The 27,439-nt window shown below is 37.6% G+C and overlaps 1 protein-coding gene across 7 annotated transcripts in view; it reads left to right on the top strand.

The window, feature by feature from the left end:
- Nucleotides 1-27,439, top strand: part of PALS2 (protein associated with LIN7 2, MAGUK p55 family member) — a 68,145-nt gene that overhangs the window by 16,871 nt on the left and 23,835 nt on the right. For 2 of the 7 annotated variants that reach the window (XM_089533061.1, XM_089533063.1), the window contains exons 2-13: nucleotides 5,466-5,584; nucleotides 7,261-7,413; nucleotides 7,877-8,029; nucleotides 8,702-8,929; nucleotides 9,902-9,934; nucleotides 12,149-12,280; nucleotides 13,782-13,881; nucleotides 14,232-14,300; nucleotides 14,618-14,779; nucleotides 15,962-16,164; nucleotides 16,989-17,117; nucleotides 18,652-20,997. In XM_089533061.1, coding sequence (XP_089389187.1) covers nucleotides 5,468-5,584; nucleotides 7,261-7,413; nucleotides 7,877-8,029; nucleotides 8,702-8,929; nucleotides 9,902-9,934; nucleotides 12,149-12,280; nucleotides 13,782-13,881; nucleotides 14,232-14,300; nucleotides 14,618-14,779; nucleotides 15,962-16,164; nucleotides 16,989-17,117; nucleotides 18,652-18,828 — 1,656 coding nt within the window. In that variant the 5' untranslated portion in view covers nucleotides 5,466-5,467 and the 3' untranslated portion in view covers nucleotides 18,829-20,997. Of the gene's footprint in view, nucleotides 1-5,462; nucleotides 5,585-7,260; nucleotides 7,414-7,876; nucleotides 8,030-8,701; nucleotides 8,930-9,901; nucleotides 9,935-12,148; nucleotides 12,281-13,781; nucleotides 13,882-14,231; nucleotides 14,301-14,617; nucleotides 14,780-15,961; nucleotides 16,165-16,988; nucleotides 17,118-18,651; nucleotides 20,998-27,439 lie in introns of those variants that run through there. The other 5 variants (XM_089533066.1, XM_089533067.1, XM_089533062.1 and 2 more) reach the window with 5 other exon arrangements.

The following is a 27,439-nucleotide window of genomic DNA, read 5'->3' as shown; positions in this document are numbered from 1 at the left end:
GTTGGGGAGCACTACTGAGTTACATGGATGAATGGTGTTACTTTCAGTTTTGCCCTAAGGTAGTTCCACTTGCAATAAAGCCTCTGCAGGTAAAGAGACAGTGTCTCTATCCACAAAAAGGGAAAGTGGGGAAAGAAGGAGAGAATAATGTAAAGCATTGTGGGGAGGTTTTGTTGTTGTGTGCCTCCAAGTCATTTTTGATTTATGGTGACCATAAGGTGAACTCATCATAGGGTTTCTTGACAAGTTTCTTCAGAGTAGCTTTGCCATTCTCTGAGGCTAAGAGAGTGTGACTTGCTCAAGGTCACCATTCTTAAGAAGGAAACCGAACCTGATCTACAGTGTCGTAATCCAACACTTAAACCACTACACCATGCTGGCTCATTGTGGAGAGGTTACTGAAGACCATATAGTATCTGGTAGGAGGGAAAGAGAATGTGTATTTGACCAGCCATCTTTGACTTCAGCTGTACCTAAGCTAGTCTTGCTGCCCTCCACAGAAACTTGAATGTGGTCTGTGAGCTGAAAACCATTACCTACCTTGGATTAGATTAAAATTCAAGTTTGTCTTGAATCACTGATAAATGGTGCATCTTCTGCCTGAACTGAAGTTGCAGGACCAAGATGCACTCCATACCTTCCCTCGAGAATGTGCATTTATCATATGCAAATGTATTCCCAATCCACTTCTGTTCATTCTCTTGCCTGTTGCATCTTCGTTGTTGTATTCACATTTGAACACTGGAGAGACTTTGTGCATGTCTTAGTCAAGAGAGTATTTACTACAGTTTGTTCCTAAATTCTTTCAGCCTTTCATTTCTCATGGTGTAGTTTCTAGGCCATTGTTTCATTTGCTGTTCAAATTCTTTGCAGAATGCTTTAAAGTATGCATGCATTTATTTTATCTACATCCCTCCTTTCACCTTGTACAGGATTCATGGTGCTCACAAATATTTAAAAACTGCAGCTTATTTAGGAAATTGGGGAAAATTCGGATCCTCCATTAAGTTTTAAGGTTTGTGGTAGAATAAGAAGGGAGGTGTGGTAGAATAAGAACGGCCACAGAGCCCTGTCCTAGTTGCAAAGTTTCTGTTTCATTTAAACTGCAGCAGAAGTTTGTATAACAAATATAACAAAATGCATAAGGTGATATTGATAATTGTAGTTGCATAATAATAATACAATAATAAAACTTTATTTCTATACCGCTTTTCCATCTGATCAAAGCGGTTTACATAATGATCATAAATAAGCATACAATTCAATAAAATTTTAAAATTACATACATACAACAAGATAAAATCATCAATCTCGGAATCCATCAGTCAAATCCTAAAATGACTCTGTACATGTAATTTAGATATTCTACAGATGGTATTTGATAAAATTGCTTCCTCTATATGGGATTTCAGGTGTTTCAACTGTTCCTGTTGAATTAGAGATTTTGGTTCCATCTTTTGCATCTGTTCGGTTCTTCTCAATAGCGGATGAAAAGTATTGATGTAGCAATTACTCTGACTCTGTTGGTTTGATAACTTCATTTATTCTTCTGCGACTATGTACATGATGAATTCTAATGTCAGAATATTAATGATAGCCATTCTAAGTACCACTGAATTTGAATTTTTATATAATTAACAGTATACTTTGGGAAGGCAGATGGGACGAGGCACAGCTTGAGTTTCACTTATCCAGAATTCCAAAATACTCCTAACTTCTCTCTCCCCCCAAAGATGATTGAGATAGTGAGACATTTATTTTCTGATGGTTCAGTGTATACAAATTTTGTTTCATGCACAAAATTATTAAAAATATTGTGCAAAATAAATTTACCTTCAGGCTATGGGTTTATATCATGTTTTGACTTGTGTTCCATCTCCAAGATGTCACATTATGCATTTGCAAATATTCCGAGATCCAAAAAACAAAAAGAACAAAACTCTAAAATCCCCAAAACCTTTGGTTGCAATCATTTTGAATAAGACAAACTTAACCAGTATCTTTACTAAGAAGCATGCCTTGTTGAACTCAGAGTGACTTTGTAGTAAACAACTGTGGAGTCACTGTGGAGTATTTTTGAAACCACATAGCTGCTGTAGCTTATGAATAGCTAACTATGCAAGCTTAGAGTAAGCAAAATAATTGATCTAATTTTGGAAGGATTTTTAAATGACATTGTATGAGTGGTTAGTGGCTGGACTTTTATTACATACGGCACAGTATTTTAAACTTTTAATGAATCCACTGTGCTTTACACTGTTCTGCTGAGAGCCTTGCATTGATGCTATCCTTGGTGAAAAGATCTATTCTGCTTTAGTACACCCTTTTTAATAAAAAAAAAACATACCCCTTTGATTAAATTAGTAGAAAAATTAAATTCTGTATAAGACCATGCAATAGTATGCTATACAATGTAGAGACTGATTCTAGCACATTGAGGAAAAAATGTCAGTATGCCACATCAGAGCTGGTTCTCAACAAGTCAGTTTGAAACTAATGAAGCTGACAAATTTGATACATGTTGTATAGATTGTTCCTAAATATTAAGCTACATTTGGCACAATGCATGAGTTCATTTTAAAATATAGATATCTACCTGTTAATAATCAACAGTTTGGGGCTCCAGAAAACATATTACACCTGTGTTATCAAAACTGGATAGATTCCTGCTGTGCCTTTGGACTCTGTTCTTGATGATACTAACATATGACAGGAGAAAAAAATTAAAATGATGTAAAACAATATCCATGGAAGGATGTAGCCATATCTCAAGCCTTGGCTCAAGGGAAATACAAACACAGACCTCCTTTCAGGTGATAGAAGACTCTTTCTTTTTATATTAGTTTCATCACTAAGTACTAGGTTTAGGCAAGAATGGATGATGTCATTGCTGCATTCCCTTTACTGGATTCAAAATAGGATCTTTATTTAAAAAAAATAACTAGGTTTGCACACTCTTTGCCTTTGGGCTTGAGATCTTGCAGTGTTGAATAAATGGAGTAAGGTTGAAACACTGACTCTGAGGATTGCAAGATCTGCAGTTTGAGGCCCAAGCACCACATGACAAAGTGAGCTCCCGTCACTAGTCTCAGCTTCTGTCAACTAGCAGTTCGAAAGCATGTAAAAGTGCAAATAGATAAATAAGTACCACCTTGTTGGGAAGGTAACAGCGTTCTGTGCATTCATGCTGGCCACATGACGATGCTGGCTCTTTGGCTTAGTAACAGAGATGAGCACCACCTCCTACAGTCGACCATGACTTGACAATCATGTCAAAGATATACAAAAATATGTACAGTATATGGATACATATTTTTTGCCTTAGAATGTCACCTAGGGTCCCTGAAGTCCCCAAAATATGCCTTGTGTTCCAAAGAAGCAAAAGTGTTTTATTTTGGCGGAGTAGGTGTAGTGTGGATGCAGCTTTCAAAGTTCTGGAAGGCTAATATGGCCCTCTGGTCTTCCGCAATTGCCCATACTTGCCTTTCATCCTTTTCCTGCTGGCCTTAAAACAGCCTGTTTCCCCCACAAAAAACTTAGGAATAGTTTCCATGTTTGGTACTGTAGCAATGTGTGTGTGATGTTTGGGAAGGGAGAGACTGCATATGCTGTTTGAGGATGTGTATGGGCATAATTTATTTGGATGGCTTATGACAGGTAACATTCTACTAGAGTTCTGGGATTTATTTTGCAGACTTCGTGTTTTCTTGCATACTTTTTTGAGAGACATTTAAGTTGTTAAATGGTTCTGTTGATTTTAAATATTTGCCATGGGTTAAAATGAACATCTGTTTGTGAATAAAATTGCTGCATGTTGCAAGCTGAAGTTATATCTTCCGAAGACTGAGAAATGAAGTACAATTGGCCCTCTGAATCCATGGATTCAACCATCCAGGTTGAAAATAATTTTTTTAAAAAAAACCCTAACACCCAAAAGTAAACATTGATTTTACTATTTTATATAAGGGACAGCATTTTACCATACCATTGTATATAATCAGACTTGATATCCATGGGTGGTGGTGGTTCTGGAACCAAACCCCGGTGGATGCTAAGAGTCAACTATGTAAACTTTTTTTAATGTACAACTTCTTTGATGGGGTTTAAACATTGGGAAAGCTTATATTGATTGTTTTTATTATCTTAGGGTGGGCTGGAAAGATATTTCCATACCTAGAGGCAAACATCTTCAACTGTCTCTTGATGAGCCAAAACAGCTCTGGCACTTGTAACCCTGTTCTTTCTCTCCCCCCCCCCCCCCCCCATTTAGATGGAGGTTTTCTTCTGCCTGCCCCATTATTCCTTACTCTTTGTTTTTAATATAAATGCATTATGTACCCTAGGTTGTTGGCAACCACCTTGCCTTACCTGCTAAAGAAAAAAATTGCTGTCAGAATCCTCAACAATTATGCTTTCAAAATGTGATTGTCATTAGCCTCCTACACATGCTTTTCAAGGAGAACTTATATATGCAATGAGGAAATGGGGGCGCATTTATTGCAAATGATGGTTATAGCAACTTGAAAAAAAGAAGATACAAAGAATGTAGGTGTTAAGCACCACATGTTCAATTAAAATCTTATGCAATAAAAAGTATAGTGAAGAACAGGTTACAAGTTGTCTGTCACAATCCCCTGAAGTAGTAGCTCAGTACTACTAGCTAGATATTTTACATCTATGATCTTTACACACAGATCACTTTACAGTAGCATTGCACAAACATACACAGTAAATATGTTCAATTTGTTCAAAAATTGCATTTTTTTTTGTTTTACAATTTATCAATGTGTGCCTGAATAACTACTGTTGAAAAACATGAAATCCACCCACCCCCACCCTGAAAAATAGAATGCACAATTCTATAATACTTTTTTGGATCACTAAAATGTCACAGACAGATCAAGCATTTCCATTTTCAAGAATGCTGCTTCAGGGCACAAAGTTTATAGGTTAAGAGTAGGGAAAAGATGCTGTGCAGTGCCTTTTTTTGTTTGAGACATTTTGGGGGCCAGGAATTTTGGGCTCATTTTTCTTTTCTCAGCATGCCTAAAAAAGGTTTGTGAGAATCTGAAGTTCACCTTGTTTGTGATATTTTAGTGATCCATTAGGGTTAATGGTATTAAGAGAACTGTACAGTTTGTTTCTATACATGGATCATACAACTAACCAATTAAAAATTGCTAATTTGGTAATTGATTGAAGTGAGATTAATGTCTTTGGCCTTTAGCTAATTGGATGCTATCTATCTATCTATCTATCTATCTATCTATCTATCTATCTATCTATCTATCATGCCACCTGTCTCCTGCAGTGTGACCCAAGACAGCTCATAGATAAAATTGCATAAAAGTTTAACAGTCCAATTTTAAAATGTCATGTTTAAAGAGAATGAACAGCTTACATTCAGTGTAATAAAACCTAATTGTAAATAAAACTCTTGCTCATGAACTTTTTTCCCCCAGCAGCAATGCAGCAAGTTCTGGATAATCTTACAGACTTACCCCCCTCAACTGGCGCTGAAGAAATAGACCTTATCTTCTTGAAAGGAATTATGGAAAACCCAATTGTTAGATCGCTTGCTAAGGTTTGTTAATACTAATTGCAGAATGCAGTGTGGAGTGGGACTGAGGAATACTCAAATAGAAAGATTGCTGACTTTATTAAGGATGAAGTTTGAACCAGTTCTCAGCCTGTACGCTCAAGGAAGTTTATTGTACGGCCCCTAAAACGGGCCCAGTGCATGCCACCTTTGCCGTCGGGCGTTCCAGTTGTGTCCCTGTTCTGTCCCAGAGAGCGCCATTTCTGGGAACTGTTTCTAAGTGTCGCCAGAAATGGCACTCTCTGGAACGGAATGGGGACGCAACTGGAATGCCCGGCAGCAAAGACGGTGTTCCAGCGTGTGATAAAATGGAGTTCTGGGCCCCATCCCATTCTGCGCGCACCCACGCGCGGTCACGTTTAGAACGCACTGGGCCCGTTTTAGGGGCCGTGCGATAAACTCCTTGGTATTGAGTTCTTATTCTACTCTGTAGTCCCTTGATAGTCTGCAAGAGAGCACTGGTTGAGGAAATGCCAGCAAATGAAGATGCTCCTTCTCTCTTTGTGTACTCAGCAGTGTCATCTGGGATGGAAAGGGGATTTGAAGCACCTGGGAAGTTCTAAACCTTTTAGGTGCTTCATATTGTAATTTGTACTTTGATCACATCAGCTTGGGAGCTTCTCAGAGCTAACTCAGAAATCACTCTCAACTCTAGTAACCTATATTATAAAAGGATAGGTTCAAAATATTTTGTACTTTTGTCAAACTACATTGAGTTGTTTTTCCCAATTTGTAATGGTTGATGAAATGGGAAATCTGCACATTGTACAAACAGATTAAAAGAAGAGCAAATCTGAAAGCTGCTTAGGAAATAAATGGAGTAGATGAAATTATAAACTCAGGTTTCCATGACAGAATTCTTAAGTTCCTTATTGAGGGGAGATTTGTAAACTTTTTTTTTAACATACAGTACAGTCCTCCCTCCCCAGCTGCGGGCTTGACATCCGCAGAGGGCAAGCTCCACTGCCCCTAATGGCTGTGTGTGCACACGACCATGGCAGAGCCAGCATTGCATAGTGGTTTGGGCAGGGACTACATTTTTGGAGATCAGGGGTTAATTTTCCCCTTGGTCATGGTAACTTACTGGGTGACCTTGGCCGAGTTGCACACTCTCAGCCCCAGAAAACGCCATGATAGGATCGCCATATGTTGAAAATGAGTTTAAGGGACACAACAACTGTGCCAAAAACAAATCTGTATTATACCAATTCAACTAAATGTTTGGCACTGTACCTTTTGTAGAAGATCACTTGCCACCATTAAATTTCCTGGGGTTACATGGAGCGAGGAAATAATTATTGAACTAATTTCTGATAACAGAGTATAGCTCTGTTATACTGCCTTTTCAGAGCTATATTCTAATCGTAACACTATGACTGTACTACCTTGTTTGTATTGCTAAAGCACCTTGCCTTTTCTAGAGAGGAGGATAACTATTTGGAAAGTATGTTTTGTTTAATTTCAAAGTGCTCTGTGGTAAAAAAAAAATACACATAATAGATTATGACAGTCCGATGGAGAACTTGCAGCAGGTGCAATACAACTGGGACAGAGTTGATACAAAAATGCTACAAGGACCTTATAAATGGTAAATTAAAAGCATATAACTTTGATGCTTATCATTTTCTGTTAGTATAAAGCTTATTCTGTAATCTTTATAGGCTCATGAAAGACTGGAAGATTCTAAACTTGAAGCCGTAAGTGACAACAATCTGGAGTTGGTTAATCAGATTCTTGAAGACATCAGCCCTTTAGTAAACAAAGATGAAAACATTGCAGAGTTGGTTGGTATACTGAAGGAGCCACACTTTTTGGTAACAAAACTTTCCATTAACAATTCGAAAAAATATCTCTTTACTATAATGTATTCTCATCAATTGTGGCACTGGTCAAGATAAAATCAGTAATTTTTTAAGTTAAATGGACATGAATTTTGTCATCTCACCCACTTCACTTGGATTTGAATATGACTTGCCAAAATGGAGCTTATGACATTTTTGTAAGAAAGTGATTGGAGACAGATAAGCTTAAAGTAAAAATTAGTAAGAGGGATCATCTTTATGTTCATTTATCATATCATCTGAATTGAGTTCACAAAATGTGTGGTCTCCACATCTCCATAGAAATATTGAGGGGTTGTCTCTTTTTGGAGACTAGACAGTCAAACTTGATAACTGAGGACAGGTGTAGAGATCCTTCTCTTGTGTGACTGTTGGGGTTAGTTTTAGCTGAAGTATGGACAAGTGTTAACTCCATTCTCCATCTCTTTACTTGTAGTCCCTCTTGGAAGCCCATGATATTGTGGCATCAAAGTGTTATGAGTCTCCTCCCTCTAGCCCAGAAATGAATAATTCTTCTGTGAACAATCAGATAGTACCAGTAGATGCCATTCGTATACTTGGTATTCATAAAAGAGCAGGAGAGCCACTGGTGAGTATGCAGAGAGAAATAGTTGTGTTTTCAAGTGCCTTATATGGAAGAACAAATGCATGACATTTGTGTATATGAGCTCTGTTACTTCACTTTAATCAAAGTAAGAAGATGAAATGCATTATCAGCTTTAAAGATTGAGGGAAAGTGACAAAAAATATGAGACTCACTTCCATACTTCAACAGTCCAGAGCTTTTCAGAATAGAAGCTGTCAGTGTTTAAATATATATCTGAGAGTGAGGACAGGAAGCAGAGAATGCCAGTAACACTTGCTAACATTCTTCAGAGGGCTTGCTAGTATTAAGGCAGATTTTGGTATATTCACTGGTTATATTATGTTCTCCAAAAACATAATGACCAAAAAGAATATTTATAAAATTTTCTTTACTTCTGTTATCTGCAGTGCTTGGGTAGATGAATAAATGTCTGTTAATTTGTTTAGGAATAACTTAAATAATTGTGACCTTTTGGCTAAATGCCTGATAAATGCATGCTTGTTATTTTTTTATCTGGAATACTTTGGATTACAGGATCATAATAATGTATACCTTTTAACACCTTCTGTAGGGTGTTAACAGATAAGAATAAGAAACCACTGTATTAAGATTCTAGTTTTGAAATAGGGATAAAAGTTAGAGAAATAAATGTTGATGTTCTTCAATGTTCTTTAGGGTGTGACTTTTAGGGTAGAGAACAATGATCTGGTAATTGCAAGAATCCTTCATGGTGGCATGATAGATCGACAAGGTCTTCTCCACGTGGGTGATGTCATTAAAGAGGTTAATGGTCATGAAGTTGGAAACAACCCAAAAGAGTTGCAAGAACTCCTGAAGAGTATTAGTGGTAGTGTCACTCTGAAGATCCTGCCCAGTTACAGAGATAATATTATTCCCCAGCAGGTCAGTAATTCTATACTTGATTTGAAGCTAGAAATGAAAGCGTTACTAATTTTCCTTTTCTTTATTCTAACCAGTTACATTAAACTTGATCAATTATGCTCATATTTACAGTAACCAGTTGTCTGCAGTCAGTGTTTTACCAGCAGTCACTTATCAGGCTATGAAATTCTTTTTTGGAATGTACATGATGTAGGATTATTATGAATAATATGACATACTACAGTCAGATAGAATTTGTAGGGTTTTTTTTAAAAAGAATTTTGCTCAGTAGCAAGTTGTGAAGTTGTGTTTGCACAGCACAGATGTCTAATAGACAGTACAGGCATACCTCAGTTAACAAAGCCTCTGACAAAGAAGTTCATTTTAACAAAGTCTTTTTACAGGAGCCCAGTCCAGCCCCGCTTTTTTTTTTTCTTGTCTTCTGTTTAGCTGGCAGGTCCCCCGCCCCCCCCCCCCCCCAACATTGGCATTGGGATGATGGTAAAGGAAGGCTGGAGAAAGCTAGACTTTCAGTATTGGGTTGCAGTAGTGTGTATGCAGTAAATAATGACCTGGGAAAGGATGGGATTCTACTCTAGGTGATCTTACGGTTTTATGTGCCTACCTACAGCAGGCAAATTAAACAGCAACTGCCTCCAGAATCACTGAGCATGTTTGAAGCGCAAGACAGAAATAGGGGACAGCAGATAGCCTGCCTCACAACTGTGCAAGGCTTATCTGACCTGATAGTTCCATCTGCCACATGTCTAACATTAGTTTTGTATAAAAAAGTTTACTGAAACGTGGTGAACTGCTCTTCTTTCTTGTGGCATAGGAATCTATCCCTATTCTTTCCATATAATTTCTACCTCGGGTATCAGTGTTTCTGTTAAAGTAAAGCCCAGGAACATATCTATTTCATTAACTGAGGTATACTTGTAATGAGCAAAGCAGTCTATAGGAAAATTTTACACAAAGTTTTTTCTTTTGCAGATTTTTCTTCAGCAAGATGAATTGCATTCACTGGTATCCAGTTCAAATCTTTCTACCCAGTTTGTGTAAAAAGGACATGTGTTTTTAGTTCAAATAATGTACTTTGTGCTTTTATACTCTAAATTCTTAGATTAGTATTTGTGCCCAGGATTACAATTTTTCTTGTTTTTATAAGCTTATAAAGTATGAAAAAAAATTAAAGTTTGTAAAATGCTAACAAAATATTTGGAAGCCAATCCTGTGTGGTTGACTGAGCTTTTGTCCTGTTCCCCAAAACAGAGAAGAAAAGCCCATTGCATAAAAGTGGATTTGTCTTTCAGGAAAAGAGGATTTGCTGAATCAGTTTGTTTTGTCAAAAGGAATACTTTCTTTCAAATCACAAAGAATAAAATATTTTGCTGAAATGTTTAGAAAGTGTTAGGTTTTTCATCAGTTTGAAAGCAAATGTGAGTTGCTGGCAGACATTTGAAGTGTTCACAGTTCTTAATTGATATTTGTCTGGCTGATGTTTAAAATTGTTCTGATTTTTCCCCAATTGAAAAGGTTCTCGACAGCTTCCATCTATAAAAACAGAATAAAGCATGCACCATAAAATATAGAATGACTAATATATGATGTGGTAAATTGTAGAAAAAGTAGAATTGAAAAAAATTGGATAAACTTTTTTTTAAAGCCCAAATATTAACTATATTCAGATTGGTCCCTAAGGCTACATCTGCATTGCAGAAATAATCCAGTTTGACACGCCTTTAACTGACCTGGCTCAGTGCTAGGGGATCTTGGGAATTGTAGTTTATTATGGCATCAGAGCTCTCTGACAGAGAAGGCTAAATGTCTCACAAAACTACAGTTCCCAGAATCCCATAGCATTGAGCATGGCAGTTGAAGTGGTGTCAAACTGGATTATTTCTGCAGTGTAGATGCAGCCTATAACAGTTTGCCATTTTGGGATCACAATTCAGTTAAAAGCAAGAATGTCATACCAAGAGTGCTGAATGCTGGCAATCTTTTAATTAAAGGACAGGAACAGGAAAGGATGTTTTCACAGTGAAAGAATGAAAGGAGACAAAGGCGGGATACGGACCGCCCAAAAAGGGTGGTCTCCCGGTGCCCTGGTTTGCTCTGCGGGGAAGCAGCAGCATCCAGACTGTGAGGCTTCCCCACAGAACAAAAAGAACTCGCAAAAAGCAGGTTCTTCTTACAGCGCAATTGTGACGCTGCAGTGTGCCAATGGCGCACTCGCAGCATCATAATGACGCCGGGATGTGCGGACGTTAGGTGTCTGTCACGGCAAAATGGTGGCGCCCATGTGTACTGGGTGCCGCCATTTTGACGCTCTCGTCACGTGCAAGGGGCATCTGAAAGTGCCACCCCTCACACGTCACAATGGCGCCTCATAGCACCCATCTGGAACGGGCCAAAATCTCATATACTGCACAATGGTTTGGCTTTTTTTAAAAAAAGGTACTTTATGTGTTGTCTCAAATACTACCTGTTTTGTGTTGAAATGCATTGGGCTGTTTAAGAAAAAAAAATTGACCATGGTATATAGCATGTGGGTCTTTGTTTCCTTTCATTCTAGCACTTTCTTTTAAATTGAAAGCTAAGCACATTTTGTACCTCCCTTGATGATTCAGAGAACATAGGGGCTCTCCAGACTGTCCCTAAGGGGCGGTGCCTCTTTCCTGGCCAGATTGGGGCTGTGGCAACCTCACGCCACAACCTTGATCCAGCCTTTGGAAGGTGCAAAATGGAGCTGCAAAAAGCAACTCCTTTTTGTACCCTCCAAAGGTTGCCATAGCCGTGATGGCACCCCTAGGGCGCGGCATCATCTGGATTCAGCGCTAGAGGCACACCATGATGCCATGTGCCATCTGGAGCAGTGTGCAGCATCATGGTGCCCTGGGGCGGAGTCAGGGCTTGCGTCGTCAGGACACAGCGCCCTAAATCTGCCCACAGGCCAGCCTTTCAGACTAGTCTGTATAGGTCCATAGTCATCCAATATTTTTAGATATTTAAAACATTCTTTGCTATTAGACTTCCCTACCAGCATTAATCTAAATCCAGTAATTCAGTCCCATTTGTGCTAAATGTTTTCACCTCTCCCACAAATTTAACTATGGAGGGGGGGGGGAATCCCAAATAATCTTATTTTACTGGATTTATGAAATTTATTATTGAGATGGTTGAAAAATCTAGTATTTTAAGCTTTTCTTTGTTATTCTTTTTTGTTATTATCTGTTTCAGGTATTTGTAAAGTGTCACTTTGACTATAATCCATACAACGACAATTTGATCCCATGCAAAGAAGCAGGGCTCAAGTTTTCCAAAGGAGAAATTCTTCAGATTGTAAATCGGGAAGACCCAAACTGGTGGCAGGTTAGAAAATATGACTTAATTTAAATCTCTCAGGTATTAATCCTCAAAAGTGTTCAAATGTTGTCTTGACCTGACATAATTCCTTGGTATGTTGCATGCTTTTACTTCTGGCTTCCTATTCAAGTACTATACATACTCATGTATAAATCTAGAAATTTTAGTCCAAAAAATGGACCCCCCTCCCCCACAAAAAAAACCTGAGACAACTTATCCATCAGTCAATGTAAGTACTGTATTTAAAGAGTGTAATCCGGTATCACTGACCTCCCCCCAATCCATCCAGCTTTTAGTGTGCGCACAAACTGATATGCCTGCTGGAATTCTGTAAACTCTTTGGCATTGTTTTCCTTTGCTTCATCTTTCAATTCGGTGTCACCTGTCCCCAGGGCACACTATACATTGTTATTCTGTCCATTGTAGCAAAGTCTTTTAATTTATTAACCCATTCATCCTTGGTGGGTATTATTTTACTTTTCCAATATTTTGCATATATTATGCATCCTGCTGTTATCATATAAAGTATCACACTTATCTCTTCTTGGTTTAATTTGCCTTGTATTCCATCCATTATATTTAATAGGAACAAATCTGGAGTTAGTGCTCTCCCTGTGTGGTGTTTCTGTCATGATTTTTGTATATCCTTCCAAAGGCCTCTTAGTTTTTTTTACATTGCCACCACATGTAATATAACTTAGCACCTTTCCCCCCACATTTATTATTCTTATTATTATGGGCCCAAACAGACAGGCCAAAATAAAGCTGCTTTGGGTCACTTTGGAAGTATGCTGTTTAAATGACACATACATTTTAAGAGGCTGTAAGAGAATTTTTTCTCTCTCTTCTGTAGTTCCACTCTCAGGGACAACTGAGATGGTCTGAAAGGAGAATCAGTCAGACAAAAGGAATTGCAGGCATACATACAGCTCACAGTCAGTTAAATTTGTGACTACAAGATGTGGCAATGGCCTCTAGCTTAGATGGCTTCAAAGGAGCTTAGTTGAATTTATGTGTAACCCAGGAACAAAGACTGTAGACCACTGAATACAACACGAAAGGTCTGTTGTCTTTTAAGTTCTCCTTGTGGATGGTTTACAGGAATTTCTTGGGGCCCTGTGGAAAATAAGATACTGGACAAGATGGACACATTAGAAGAAACCTCTTGACAGTTTGGCAATAGAGCAAATTGCCTGGATAATTTGTGGGGTCTCCTCTGAATATCTTCCAAAAGAGGCTGGATAACTATCTGCTGAGAATGCTCTTGCTGGAGATTCTGCATTGAGCAGAAAGTTAGATTTGATAGTCCATAGGGCCCCTTGCAACTCTACGACTGTTAATCTGATTTAGTAGTGCTCTTCAGCTATACTATGCACTGTCATTGTGATTGTTTGCCATCCAAACACATTTATATGTTCAAACTCGAACTATTTAGATATCGCCTAGGATAAATCAAATATTTTCTGTAGCTTGGCGTCAAAACAGTACATGTTTGATTTGTTTCCAGGCTAGCCATGTCAAAGAAGGAGGAAGCGCAGGACTTATTCCTAGCCAGTTCTTGGAGGAAAAGAGGAAAGCATTTGTAAGGCGGGACTGGGACAATTCTGGTAAGATGCACAACAATGCAATTCTTTGCATCGTTTTTGGGTCTGCAATATCCATAAAGCATAATAATGGAGTCCAAAGGTAGTTTCATTTATTGAGAGTTAAAAATGATTTGAATTAAAACACCCTTTTGCAAATTCCTGAGGCCTTTCTGCCACCTGCTGGTAAATGGGCAGCAATATTATTTGTAGAGAAAAAATTCTGAAGTAAATTTGTCTTTTGTCTTAAGAAGCATTTCTAATCATTCTTTCTATGTTGACTTATAAATATGAAGTTGGATTTGTTGAACTACTTAAATCAGATATGGAATACTTAAGATCTGGGTTTTCTAAATCATTTTGTCTGTTTCCAGGTCCTTTTTGTGGAACAATAAGTAGTAAAAAGAAGAAAAAGATGATGTATCTCACAACCAGAAATGCAGGTATTTGAATTTTAGTGTCAAATGTTACATTACAACAGAAGAATCCAGAGAAACATTTAACATTAAAAATTGTATGCTAATAATATGCTAATTGTGTGTGGATGTCACATGTTCAGTGGAAGCCTATTAGGAAACATCTGCACATTTCTGTAGCATAACAAGAATGTTAGGTTCTATGGGGGAGTTCTGCTGTAACTTCCCCAAATCCTTACAAAAGCTCTGTCACAAAAGAAGCCTGTAGTGATCCTCCACAAAATAGCTTTTGTATTATAAAATTTAGTGTCTTGCTTTTAATACATTAACATTTTTGTGCCTAGAATTTGACCGTCATGAAATTCAGATCTATGAAGAAGTAGCAAAAATGCCTCCATTTCAGCGAAAAACACTGGTTTTAATAGGAGCCCAAGGCGTAGGTCGAAGAAGTTTGAAAAACAGATTCATTGTATTGAATCCCACAAAGTTTGGGACCACAGTGCCATGTAAGTTGCTATTTTTTCTTGATAGAATTTTCTCTTCTGAAGCATGTACATTGATTGGATGAACATGTAGTTATTCTTGAGTTTTTTCCCCTTTACTTTTGCACCCTGATAAAGTAAGGCTCACATATATATTACATGCTGTTAATACAGGAAAGTGATGAGGCGGGGGGGGGGGGGGAGTGTATTTTTTATATTTCTGGCAGTAAGAGATGATGCCAGCAAATATATTAATAATTGCACACTAAAGCATTTTCACTTTGGAATAAGCACCATTGAATTTAGTTGAATTTACCTGTGATGATTTTTATATGGTGGTCTGTATTATGTAAGGATTTCTGCAGTTTCAGTTTAAAGCAATTGGCTTACAAATTTGTTTTGAAATTGTAATAATGGATAAATGGTGCTTAGAAAATGTGGCTTTTCTGATATTTTCAGTTGCAAGCCTTTGCTTCTGATTTGTCAGTAATGTTACATAGTTTTTATTGGGGGGTTTTAAAAATTGAATTCACATCTTAGTTATTTAATTTATACTTCAGCCTTACTTTCAGCCCTAATCTGTTCTTTCTATTATTTTGTTCCAGTCCCAAAACAGTATTTTACTCCTATTCACTCTCTGATTTCTGAGATCAGTTTCCATACTTTGTATTGCTGTGAGGATGGGATTAGAGGTGGTGGAAGGAAAATATAAATGTATAGGAGGAAGAAAGTATGTTTGGGCTATTTGGAAACATAATAGTTTTCTCCACAATGGATTTTTCAAAAATACCATAATTTGGATTGATCTATTACTCAACTGTTCCTGCTATATTCCTTAATAAACAAGGGGCAAAAAATTCATTAAACTCACAGATAGAAAAGTCAGTAAACCCTAACTTAGAACCAAATTTTTGTGAGTATAATTATCATGCCCCCCCCCCTTCTTACTTCCTCATATCTCCATAAAATCTACTCCTGAGGGTTTAAAGACACTCTAGAACAACATGCACCTCATGGGGCTGCAGCAGGATGTAAAACTTGGCAAAAATCGGGGCTCCCATCCTGGATGAAATGTCTTCTGCTCATTAAGAACAGATTTGGGTTTCAAGTTCGTGTTTTTCTGTAAGTTGCCATTACATAAATACATAGATGGCAATACTTGTCTGTCTTTTGTTACTTTTGCATACATGTATATCATTTGTTTAGTTACATCACGAAAGCCAAGGGATGATGAAAAAGATGGGCAAGCATACAGATTTGTGTCACGAGCTGAAATGGAGACAGATATCAAAGCTGGAAGATACTTAGAACATGGAGAATATGAAGGAAACCTTTATGGCACCAAAATAGATTCCATCCTTGAAGTGGTTCAGACTGGAAGGACATGCATCTTGGATGTTAATCCTCAGGTATGCTGGACCAATACTCTAGTGCAGAGGTTCTCAATGTTTGATTGGTCAGATGTTTGGGACTCCAGTTCCCAGAATCTGTCATCTTTATCAATCCTGGTGGAGTCTTCTTTGAGTTGAAGTGCTTTAGCTTTATACCAACATCAGTGGGAAAGATAGTACAGCTGAATAAAATAGGTGATTTACTCTTGAGAGAGCCTTTGTATTATAGAAGGAATAGGTATGACCTCATGAACATTGAGCAGATTTACAAGGATTGCGGATTCTGAAGCATGACAAATCCTGCTGTTCATTGTCTTCAAAGTGAGTCCTGTCTTACCTGTACTCTGTGTCCTTTTGCTACTATGCTAAGACTGACCTTCTCTGATAGAAGTTTGGATTACTGAATTATTGGTTATAAACTCCCTGGCATTTTCATTGACTTATCTGATGGCTCTTCTCACTTTTTCTGCATATAATTTTAATATTTGTGCTTAAAATGTATTGTAAGCAATGTGAAACATTTTAATAGAAAGCTAGGGTAGAAATTTGTTATGTAAATCACAGACCAATTTGTGGGACAGTGCCACCATTACAAAGGCAAGAAAAGGAATGCATAGCAAGTATCTGTGGCATAATATGGATTCTTCTGTTAGTACACACCGATCCATTGGAGCAGTATAAGGCTATATTTTAAATGGGAGGAGATTACTACATATTAGTAAGGGTGACAGATTTCAAACAAGTTTACTACTTTTTAGTGTGTGAAGTTGTTTGTGCTCATGTTGCTATCTACCTAATCTTCAAAGCAATGAGTGATGTAGCTAATTCTCTGTTATCTTCAGGCACTTAAAATATTGCGGACATCAGAGTTTATGCCATATGTAGTGTTTATTGCTGCTCCAGAACTGGAAACACTGCGTGCCATGCACAAAGCTGTGGTAGATGCGGGAATTACAACAAAACTTCTAACAGTAAGGAAAATCTATATTTTAAAAATTGCATATGATCAAACTTGACCAATTATGTCAGTACTAAAAAAAAGCATTTAAAAGAATGCTTTCATTTTGTTTCCTTGCCTGTGTTTTTAAATTCATACATTTTATATTCTAAGGTTTTCTACCAAGCCCTTTATTACAATCAATTGCCTTAGAGTTGCCCTCTGCTTATGAGAGATGATGGGGCTTTGTCAACTGATGTTTAGTGCTTCCTTTTCCCCAGTCCATTTTTAAAAATCTTTGAATATGAGTAATGTACCAAAATCAGTGAGGAGGTTTTAATTTAATTAGGTTATTTAAATGCAAATGACATTCACAAGAAATGTGGCTACTTAATTCAAAGGTGAACAGGTACCTTCCTTTTCCTGTAAAGCAGGAATAAACAACTGTGGAAGGCTAGGGGGCCACATTAGCTGCTCCAGGAGACCTTGGAGGGCCACATACTGCACTGTACCTTTTGACCCCTAGGGGATTCAGACATGGTTGAAATGCCTCCACACCCCAGAGATCATGTGGGGTCATTTTGGAGCAAGACCAAAAAAAAAAAAAAAATGGGGAGGTCTCACAAATGGATTGCATTGCCAATTTCTCTCTTGTACTTTAGAGGAGAATGGCAAACATCCTCTGAATAAATCTTGCACACACAAAAAATCCCATGATAGGTTCAATTTAGGGTCACCATAAGTTGGAAACAACTTGAAGACACACAATAACAACAACAACAATGCTCCCCAGAGATGCTTTCAGGGCAAGACCTTTATGTCATTTCAGCAACTCTTTATTTTTTGCACTATTTGAGGAATTAGTCTATTGCCTAGGTTACAGTTTTACACCTGCTGCTGAATTTTACCTATTTGTTTTAATTGTGCCTTTTCCCATTTCCTTTTTGTTGTGTTTTATGTAATTAATGTGTTGGATCCAAATTTAGCCTAAGGGTGTTATCAGCACTGTTCAATTATAGCAGTTTGGTATACTTATATCATAGTGGCTCCCACTTATAGATTCCTGGGATCTGTAGTTTGGTGAATCAGTTAGAGCACTCTGCTGGAAAGCTATAGCATTCCCTTCCCCTGAGGCTAAGAGAGTACAATTTGTCAAAGGTCATCCAGTGGGTTTTATGGCCCAGCTGGGAATCAAACCCTGGTCTCCAGAGTCATCGTCCAACAGTCAAACCACTACACCACACTGGCTCTGCCTAGGCAGAGCAACTGAGAATGAGAATACCCAGGACTGTGGGAGAGCCTTTGAAGATAATAACCAGCACTTCAACGTATGTTTGAAAGGGAATTGACAGCTAGTGTCCTGTGCAGTTCTGGGGACTGTGAAGATTTAATCCCCCCAAAAAAAATGTTTCACACACTTTCAGAACCTTTTATAAGTCCTTACATACAATATGCCTGAGCTGATTGAAAATGACTTCTGAATAATTAAGTTTATCAGAAAGGGGGAGCCAGGTTTTAAACATATAATAAGTTCTGAAACATCTTCTGGTGTGTCAATCTTTTAACAGGATACTGATTTGAAGAAAACAGTTGATGAGAGTGCACGCATCCAGAGAGCTTACAGCCACTATTTTGATCTGGTCATTGTGAATGACAATCTAGACAAAGCCTTTGAAAAGTTGCAAACTGCTACAGAGAAACTGAGGACAGAACCACAGTGGGTTCCAATTAGCTGGGTATACTGACAGTCTTTCTGAAGACAGGTGTAATCACCAAACCAGGTTAACTGAAACAAACATTATACTGAGAAAACATTGTACAGTGCTGCCAGATACCTGGGAGCACCCGATTCATTTTTATTCTGTGTATATTCAGATAATGGTATGCTATTCCAAGTTTTTATACAAAATGTTCAAAGGAAAAGTGTACTTAAATATGTAATTTATTTTAATTTTTCTAACTTTTTACAAATAATCTTTCTATTCATATCACATGAAGGAAATGCGTTGAAGCATTTTTATAAATGTTTTTGATTTACTACTTTGCCTTTATTCATCTAAGGAACTTTCCCGTTGTTCACTTATACATCTGGTCTTACATTTTCACTGTGATGAGGAGAAAAATACTTGAAAAAAAGTGTTGGAGTTTTTTTGTGGTTTTATTTTTTGGTAGAACTCTATATAAATCAGTCATGTGTTTCACCTGGTCAGTTCCTCTTAATCAGAGGAAATCCTAATCCTTATTCTAATAAACATGTTCTTGATGTGAACAAAATTTTCAATACATGAAAAGCAACCAGCACTGAGCCATGTTACTGACACTTTTTTGCTTAATGTTTATACATGTTTTGCAGTTGTTGTGTCTTAGACAGGTGTACTGTAGGTTTTCCTGTATGTGTTATCTTTTTACAAACACTAAAAGCAATATCTTGCTACTTCCCTAGGAGGCTGTTCAGATGAGCCAATGTTTCAGCACATTAGAATAAGTATTACTTTCTCAGAGATTTATGTAACATAATTCATTGTGTTCAGGATCATGGTGAAGTAGCCTGAGACAGCCTTCTAAAGCAAAGCTTTGCAGTTGAGGCTCAGCATGTAGGATGTTTGTTCTCATTTGTGAAAAATCATTGCTTAAAAGAACACCGCCAGCTTTTTTAATGATGACCTTGCCCTGTATTTGTATATTGTTCTGTGACTGGCTTTTCCTTTACATCAGAATATTTATAAGTGATTATGTGTGTTAATGAAATGTGATGTGATGGGACTTTGAGCTGTCTGTTACCTTGTGTTAAACTGCTTTATTCACCAAATAGCTTGTAAAACAAAAGTTACTGTCAGATGCTAAAATTTAATGTTATTTATAAGTGGGTTTACTTCTGTTTTACAATCATGATTTTTACGATATTCTTCCTTTTGAGTAGAAAGACCATATTATTTTACATTCATATTGACATAAACACTTCTGCTGTGTATTTTTTGTTTAATGAATATAGATGCAAATTATCACTAAGGCAGACTAGTCTGGTGATTGTATTTTATATTATCCTTGTTGTAAATATACCTATTCATCACTTACCTGCTAGGTGCCTGACTTGGTGCATCTGCCCAGTTCATTTAACATGTAAGGACAGGCATTTGGCTACAGATTTTTTTTCAGCACCAAAGTATCATATTCAAGATGCCAACAAAGGAGAATTCTTTGAAAAAGCTGGGAAAATACAAAAAAAAAGTTCTTAACCCTCTTGGTTTTTAAACATTTTTGATTGTGCACAAGAAAACAGGGTTTGGATAGTTTTTACTTTATACAGAGAAATGATGAGACACCAAAAAGGTATTATAGATTAAAAACCTTTAAGGTATTTTTTTAAAGACTTAAGTATATTTTGTAAATGTTATGCAAATTATTGCATATCTTGTCTTAATTGCTCTTGGTACTTAGATTTTAGCTTTTAACTATCAGATATTTTTAAGAAACTTATAAACTTCTGTTGCATTATATCTGTAGATAGCCTGATCTTCAATGTTTGACAAATGTACGCAACTGAGTTTGAAAAGTTATTTTCATGAGTGGTATCTAGAATGATAATTTAAATCAGGGGTGGGCCCAATGTGGCCCATGGGTTACATAGAACCCCCAGGTGTCGCCCCCAAAAATAATAATAATAAATCTCTGAAATGTCCAAAATGGATTGCTGGGAGCATGAAGGGCATTTGCACCATGTGTCCACCACTGGACACCACCCTCAGGATCAAAACAAAATTTTGCAGAATGTTTCAAAAAAAGTTATTTTCCTTCAAAATGCCCCCAGTTGCTTTCTACAGGCCAAGGAAGATCCCAAAACAGGATTCCTACAGGGCTTTGAATTACCTTTGGGAAGCAAAATTACTGACTGACTGACTGACTTTGGGAAGCAAAATTTTGATTTGGGGGGCGGGGGGGGGGCAGTAGAAGGTCGTAGCCCTCCAAGTCCTCCTGGAGAGCTAATACTAGTTTTTCACAGCTGCCCACCCCTGATTTAAAAGACAGTATTCTGCATTCTTGATGTCATTGTGGATTAGTAATGAGGTACAATGTAATGATGACTACTTTTATAGGACTTTTTTTTAATAGTAGAAACTTGAGTGCAGGAAGTTGCTGAATCCTAATTTAGAATGTTAACTCCTGTTCCTTTGTTTTCCATTGTTTCACTGGATGGCATTCCAATAGATTTGGTGCTACTGCTTTTGGCCAGCTTGAGAGAAAGGGAGAGCGAGAGAGACAGGGTGAATCAATGTAACCTGGAATGGGGCTGCTATTTTGCTCTTATTCTTACTGAACTACTGCTTGTTTGGAAGGGATGGAGCGGGTGGAAGAATTCTAAAACTGAATAGTCACTTACTGTACTCTACATCTTATTGATGCTCTGATTTGTTTCTGGCATAACAGATGTACAGTGGTTGGAAAGCAGAAGCAGTTAGTGGCCAACAGACATGATCAAAGGAAATTTGATGAATAATGAACAGGAATTTAATTTTGTTGAGAAATATACCCACACTCTGAAGCTCAGAGTACATATAGCATCACCCAGACTGTAGAAAGGAAAAGTAATAGGAAACTAGTTCTTGTCTTATTGGCTGCCTGGAAGCTCAATACAACTAGGAAGCATGTTGTACTATAGGGATCTAGTGCTCTCTCTGGGGATGCAGTTTTCATGTGTCTCTTCTCTAAATACCTTGAAAGAACTAACTGAATTGTCTCCTTAGCAGCAATAGCCAAACCAGTACTTGATTCTTTACATTCAAGCATGATACTAAAGTTGGTGCATATGTTTAAACTATTTATGACACTGCCATTATTTTTTCCAGAAAGCAAGTCCATGCCAAGTATAGGAATAACAGTATTGAACATAAAACCATGCCTTTGCAGAAGAATATTATTTGAACTGTGATGCCAAAGGAGGTTAGTCCAGGTCCTCCCAAATTAATACTTAAAAACTAATTTTACATTTCACACCATAGTGCCAGTAATTCAGTTTTTGCCGCACTTGTATTTTCAACTACTGAGCATGTGGAATTTGAAACTTTATAGTGCAGAGTTTCTATGTATCTCCCCCCTCCTTACCACCATAGAGTGGAGAGAGGGAGATAGTGGCCAAAGTTCTGGTCCTTCTTGCTGGGGACAGTGCCATGGTGTTGTATTCGGTATAAAGAAGGGAAGGGTTTGCTGCTCAGTAATAGAGCACCAGCTTTGCATGTTAAAGATCCCAGGCTCAAACACTAGCATCTCAAAGTAGGTCTGGAAAAGGCTCCTTTCTGAAACTGTAGAGAGCTGCTGGCAGTCTATATAGAAAATGTTGGATGTTGACTTTAGATGGAACGATAGCTTGGTATGAAAAGCAAATATCCTCGGAACAAGCCCCAGAAATTCTTTACTTCCAAAAATGATTAAGTATGGTTTTCTTTTGTTTCCTATCTTTAAAGGAGAAGTTAAAGGAACAGGATTGATTTCACTTGTGATTACTAATAAGGAGAGTGTAGAAGTGCACACTCAATGTGAGTACTGTATATACTCATGTATAAGTCTAGAAATTTTAGTCTAAAAATTGACCCCAAAAACCTGGGCTGACATCCACAGGTCAAAGTAAGTACTGTACTTTAAGTCTTATTTAAAAAAGGAAACATCCCCTGGTGAAAGACAAGAGTGTAATCTGTCATGGAAGCACTGACCCCCATCTATTCTCATCCAACCAGCCTTTAGTATGAGCACAAAGTTATGCCTGCTGTAATTTTGGAAGTTCTTTGGCATTGCTTGCCTTTGCTTCATCCTTTAGAACCTTTGTTACATTCCCCTAAGTTTTACCCTTGACTTATCCTTGGGTCATATCAAAATGCATAATTTTGGCCCTCAAATCTGCCCTTGACTTATACATGAGATCAACTTATAGTCAAGTATATACGGTACATAAATGGGATGCCAGCACACCAGTGTAGACAGGATATAAAGTTACTTAAATCTGAATAACTTAACATGGCCACTTTTGTCATGGTGAAACTGCTTATGGTCAGTTATTACCTGTCTGAAACTAAATATGTACTGAAATACATATTACCAGCTGTTTTTGTATGCCTGTATAAAATAAAAGTAGAAAACATTGTTTTATGTTACTGTCTCTACAGCAGGAATCAGAAATACTGTGAGTGCTTAGTATCATGGAACAACTGCAAGTTGAAAATCATTAAAAACTTAATCTCCACAATCAATGTCAGATAAGCTGTGAAAATTTTGAGTAAAATAAACATTTCATGGTAATCTTAAAATACGAGCTACAGGTCACACTCAATACATACGTTCTGGTTATTTTTTTAAAGGTTATTAAGATATCATCTTGAATTCAGTGGGCAGTATGCCACTCAGCTAGTGGAGTATAGTTTGATATGGGTATATGAAGTTAGATTCGATATTTTCGCTTTAGCTCTCCATTTTCCACAAAGTACTAATTCATACCAAAATTCTAAGGATGGCACACTATGGTTGGGGATGATTCAGACATAGTCAAAACTAACATGTTTAATATTTATCAAATTACTTGATTTTCCAAAGGATGGACCAGCTGTTATTTAAATATTCTTATCAAGTTTCTAAAATTGTAAATATGCTATAATAGTGTAATAGGACAGTGCATTTAACATAATGGATAGAAAGTATCGAGTTGTCAGAAAATGGGCAGCCATTTGTAATAAAAGTGTGAAATTAAGAGTCAGAATATGACATAGGCATGAGAAGCAGTGGACAGCACTTGCACCCTAATTGTTTCAGATCATGTGTGTCCATGCCTCAAGAGCACCTATATGCATCTATCTAGTCAAAACACTGGTTCCATATCTATGTCATGGACTTAAATACTACGTAATCATGCCAAAAGCAGAAATCTTTTTGCTTTAAAAAGGTACAATATGCTGTTTGGCACAGTGGTTGCAATTATCTCAAGCTTGAGCCCCTGGAAAACATTTCTAGCTGGAAAGGTGCAGAGAAAACTAAACTCTTATGTGCATTATATGGGTTCTGTAATGCGCTTCAGTATACTTTGCTCTTTTCCACTTCATATTGCTAATAGAAAAAGAATAAATTGTGGAGAATAACTTGGCTATTTTGTATACATGAGAGACCTTCACTTATCTTGAAAGGATAGTGGCAGCTGCTTTAAAGAACTCTTGTGGATATTCATACAGGGAAATAGTCTTGCTGGGTTCTAGATATGGCAGAGACGTGCATAAAATTGGGTGGCAAGGAGATATTTTAAATTTTTCCACCTTGGGAATTCTAGTTCTAGACTGCAAGTGGAGAACAAATACTGCAGGCAATTTACCTGAAGTATTTCCTGATCTTGGATCTTTGCTATATTTTTGATAACCACAGGACAAGGAACATTCTATATTGCTGCTATACACACACACACACACACACACACAGAGTGTGGGACCTCAAATCCCATTGTGCTTAAATGGTGGGTGCGACACGTATCCACTGAATTCAGTGGGGCTTGCTATTCACAGATGTTTAAATCCATGGACAGCAAGCCCACAGATATCAAGAGTTCACCGTATTTTCCTAGCTTGGTTAGGAAAAGTTCCCATGGTCAATTCTGGAAATCTAGAGAGAAAATAAAAGGATCTCTCTTAAATCAAGGATGGGCAAGTTGTGGACTACAGCACCTGTCTGCCCTAGCCAGCATAACCAATGTTTCAAAATGGTGGGAGCTACCGTCTACCAACAGCCCACCCTTGCCTTAAATTCTTTACAAATACACATCCAAAAATAGAGCAGCGGTACATTTTTTTTGTCTACCTGTTTTACTTAAAACTTGTAGCTTTTGCTTCTGCTGTAAATTACCAGGCTTAGCTTTTAAGTTAAAATTCTGTGTTTCCAATGTGACTATAGACACTGTAAAGATTAGAACATAGGGCTCGATCTTGCATCATCAGATGGAACTATGATTATAGCTTCATCTGATGGTGCCACCCCCACCCCCCCCAAAAGCTACGATTTCAGTCTGACAGTGCCACAGGCAAAATTTTTCCAAGGTGCTGCAGAGCAGGGCACTGGTAAATGACTCCTGAAGCTCTCTCCTGGTTGCAGGGATAGTGAAAACAGGGAGCTGGAGTGAGTCCTTGGGCTCCTGTCATAACAGCTTCTCTCAGTATACCCCACAACCAGGAGAGTTCTGTAGATTTCATTTGACAGTGCCCCAATCTGCAGTGCCAAGGAAGCCCTTTGGTTTGGGCACTGCCAAGCTGAAAAGCTAAGCTTAGGGTTTCATGTTTGGTCTATAATGACAGTAAACATGAATCCCTGGCAGTTACACAACTAACTACTTGTAACTAGTGAACAGGATTCCAGCCAAAATCTTAAAACTATGTGAGACAACCCCCCTTTCTCACAGAAGGCAGTTTGTCATTCTAAAAACGAATGGCACATGAAAAAACCAAGGGGTAATCAGGTACAATCTAGCTGTAGGGTGGCTAATGACTCCTGTTGAAGATTTCCATCTAAATCTTGTTATTCTAGATTAATTTATCTTTTTGTTCAAACGACTTCGCCTCATATGGGTTTACATGGCAGGTCACTATGTAAACCTCTTGTGGAGGCCTCCATAGTAAAACTGAGTCTTTTCTCATTCTTTGGCAGCTAAGAGATTTATCTACACTTAAGAGTAAACATTTTTTTCCTCTGAATAGGAATATATTAATTTGTTGGATTTCACAGCATTATGGCAGAGAACCATGCTCAGTCTTCCAGGAATTAGTGTTTCTTGCTGCTTTTAGTTTTAAGGACAAGATAACTGTTTGGTTAAGGCTAATGTAAAACATCCATTCTCATATATTAAGTAGGCAAGTGTTACACTATCTTGAATGCTAGTTCACTGGCAAGGGAAACAAATCATTTGTGCTGGTATCTGTAGTCAAGGTATTGTATATTGGATGCCACTGACATGCATCTTTCTTTAAATGCATATTAAATGGGTATCCCTTCATGTCCTACACTTTTTCTGGGTATTTGTATTTCCCACTTATAAAGACTGGTAAAAGCTTACTGGAAAGATTCAAACATCTTGAATCTTGTCAAGGTTATACAGACCATAGTTTTTGCTTGCTTGAACTTCTGAGATTGTTATTAAGCATATAATTTGGCTTCTACATGTGCATTCATGTTGACATTCTTTGTGCAATATCTAATGAAACATTAGATTTGGTTGATAGGAAGTCTAAGATGTCCTTTTGGCACTGCTGAACATAGAAAACTTGTCTATCTGCCACACTGATCAATTTAGAAAAGTTTACTGAAGGACCATGGAGAGATTCCTAGGCCATAAGAGCTACTTGGCTAAACAATCATTTTAACTTTAAAAAGGAAACTGCTAATGTTTTCACACTGAATTCACATGTCAGTCTGTATAATTGTTGAAATGTAAAAAAAAAAACCTGTGAAATCCTGTTAACTACTAATAAAGTATTTTTGTATATATGAAATAAAAATTTAATATTGGAAGAAGCTCTGTTGCATCTTACATAAAGTTACCCAAAATACTGTCTGTCTGAAATGAAACACTGATAAATATTCTCATTTTCTCATTGAGAAATACATACTGAATAACAAATGGGACAGATTGAAGTGAAGGGGACAAGTAGAAAAGCGTCATGAAGAGCTAGGAGAGTCCATCTGCTTTGGGAAAGGTAAGAAACATGGCAAAGTGAACTTGGCCAAGACTGCAGCAGGAAGTCTGTAACAAGGGTAAGCAGCACTGGGCTACCACCTAATTTTGTAGTCTCTACAGCCCTTTTGCTGCATTAGAGGTGGGTGGCAAAGCCCCTTTTTATAGTTTAACTTTAGAACAAGACATGTGATGAATGTGCAGCATATTTTAAACCAGATTTATGCTCCCTGATGCCTTTTAGGCTGCTGCCACTGCAGAATTCATTTATTTCGGCACTGCTTTAACTAGCATGGCTCGATAATGCTATGGTATCCTGGGATTTAGAGTTGTGGCATAACAAACTAAATAGTTCACAAAACTACCAATCCCAGAATTCCATAGCAGTGAGCCATGACATTTAAAAGCAGTATCAAACTGCATGAAATCTGTATTGTAGATGCAGCCCTAGACATGTAAATCTATGTGCAAAATGATCCCTGGACTTCAGTCAAATGCCCAACTGGCCTCCACATCTGCAAGCAAAGCTTAAATCTCTATCCAGCAAAGTTTTAGGTTTTTTCTATGCCCAAAGCTATTCAACATTAACTCAATCTGTGGCAAAATTTTTGTATTAAACTAGTAGTGTCTAATGCACACATCTGACTACAGTCTACACTGGTTCTACT

Source organism: Sceloporus occidentalis, unplaced genomic scaffold (assembly GCF_023333645.1).
Source record: "Sceloporus occidentalis isolate IW3139 unplaced genomic scaffold, rSceOcc1.0.p SCAF_7, whole genome shotgun sequence".
In the NCBI taxonomy this organism is placed as follows: Eukaryota; Metazoa; Chordata; class Lepidosauria; order Squamata; family Phrynosomatidae; genus Sceloporus; species Sceloporus occidentalis.
The sequence above is the reverse complement of the archived record's forward strand: the minus strand, read 5'-3'. Positions and strand labels throughout refer to the sequence as shown.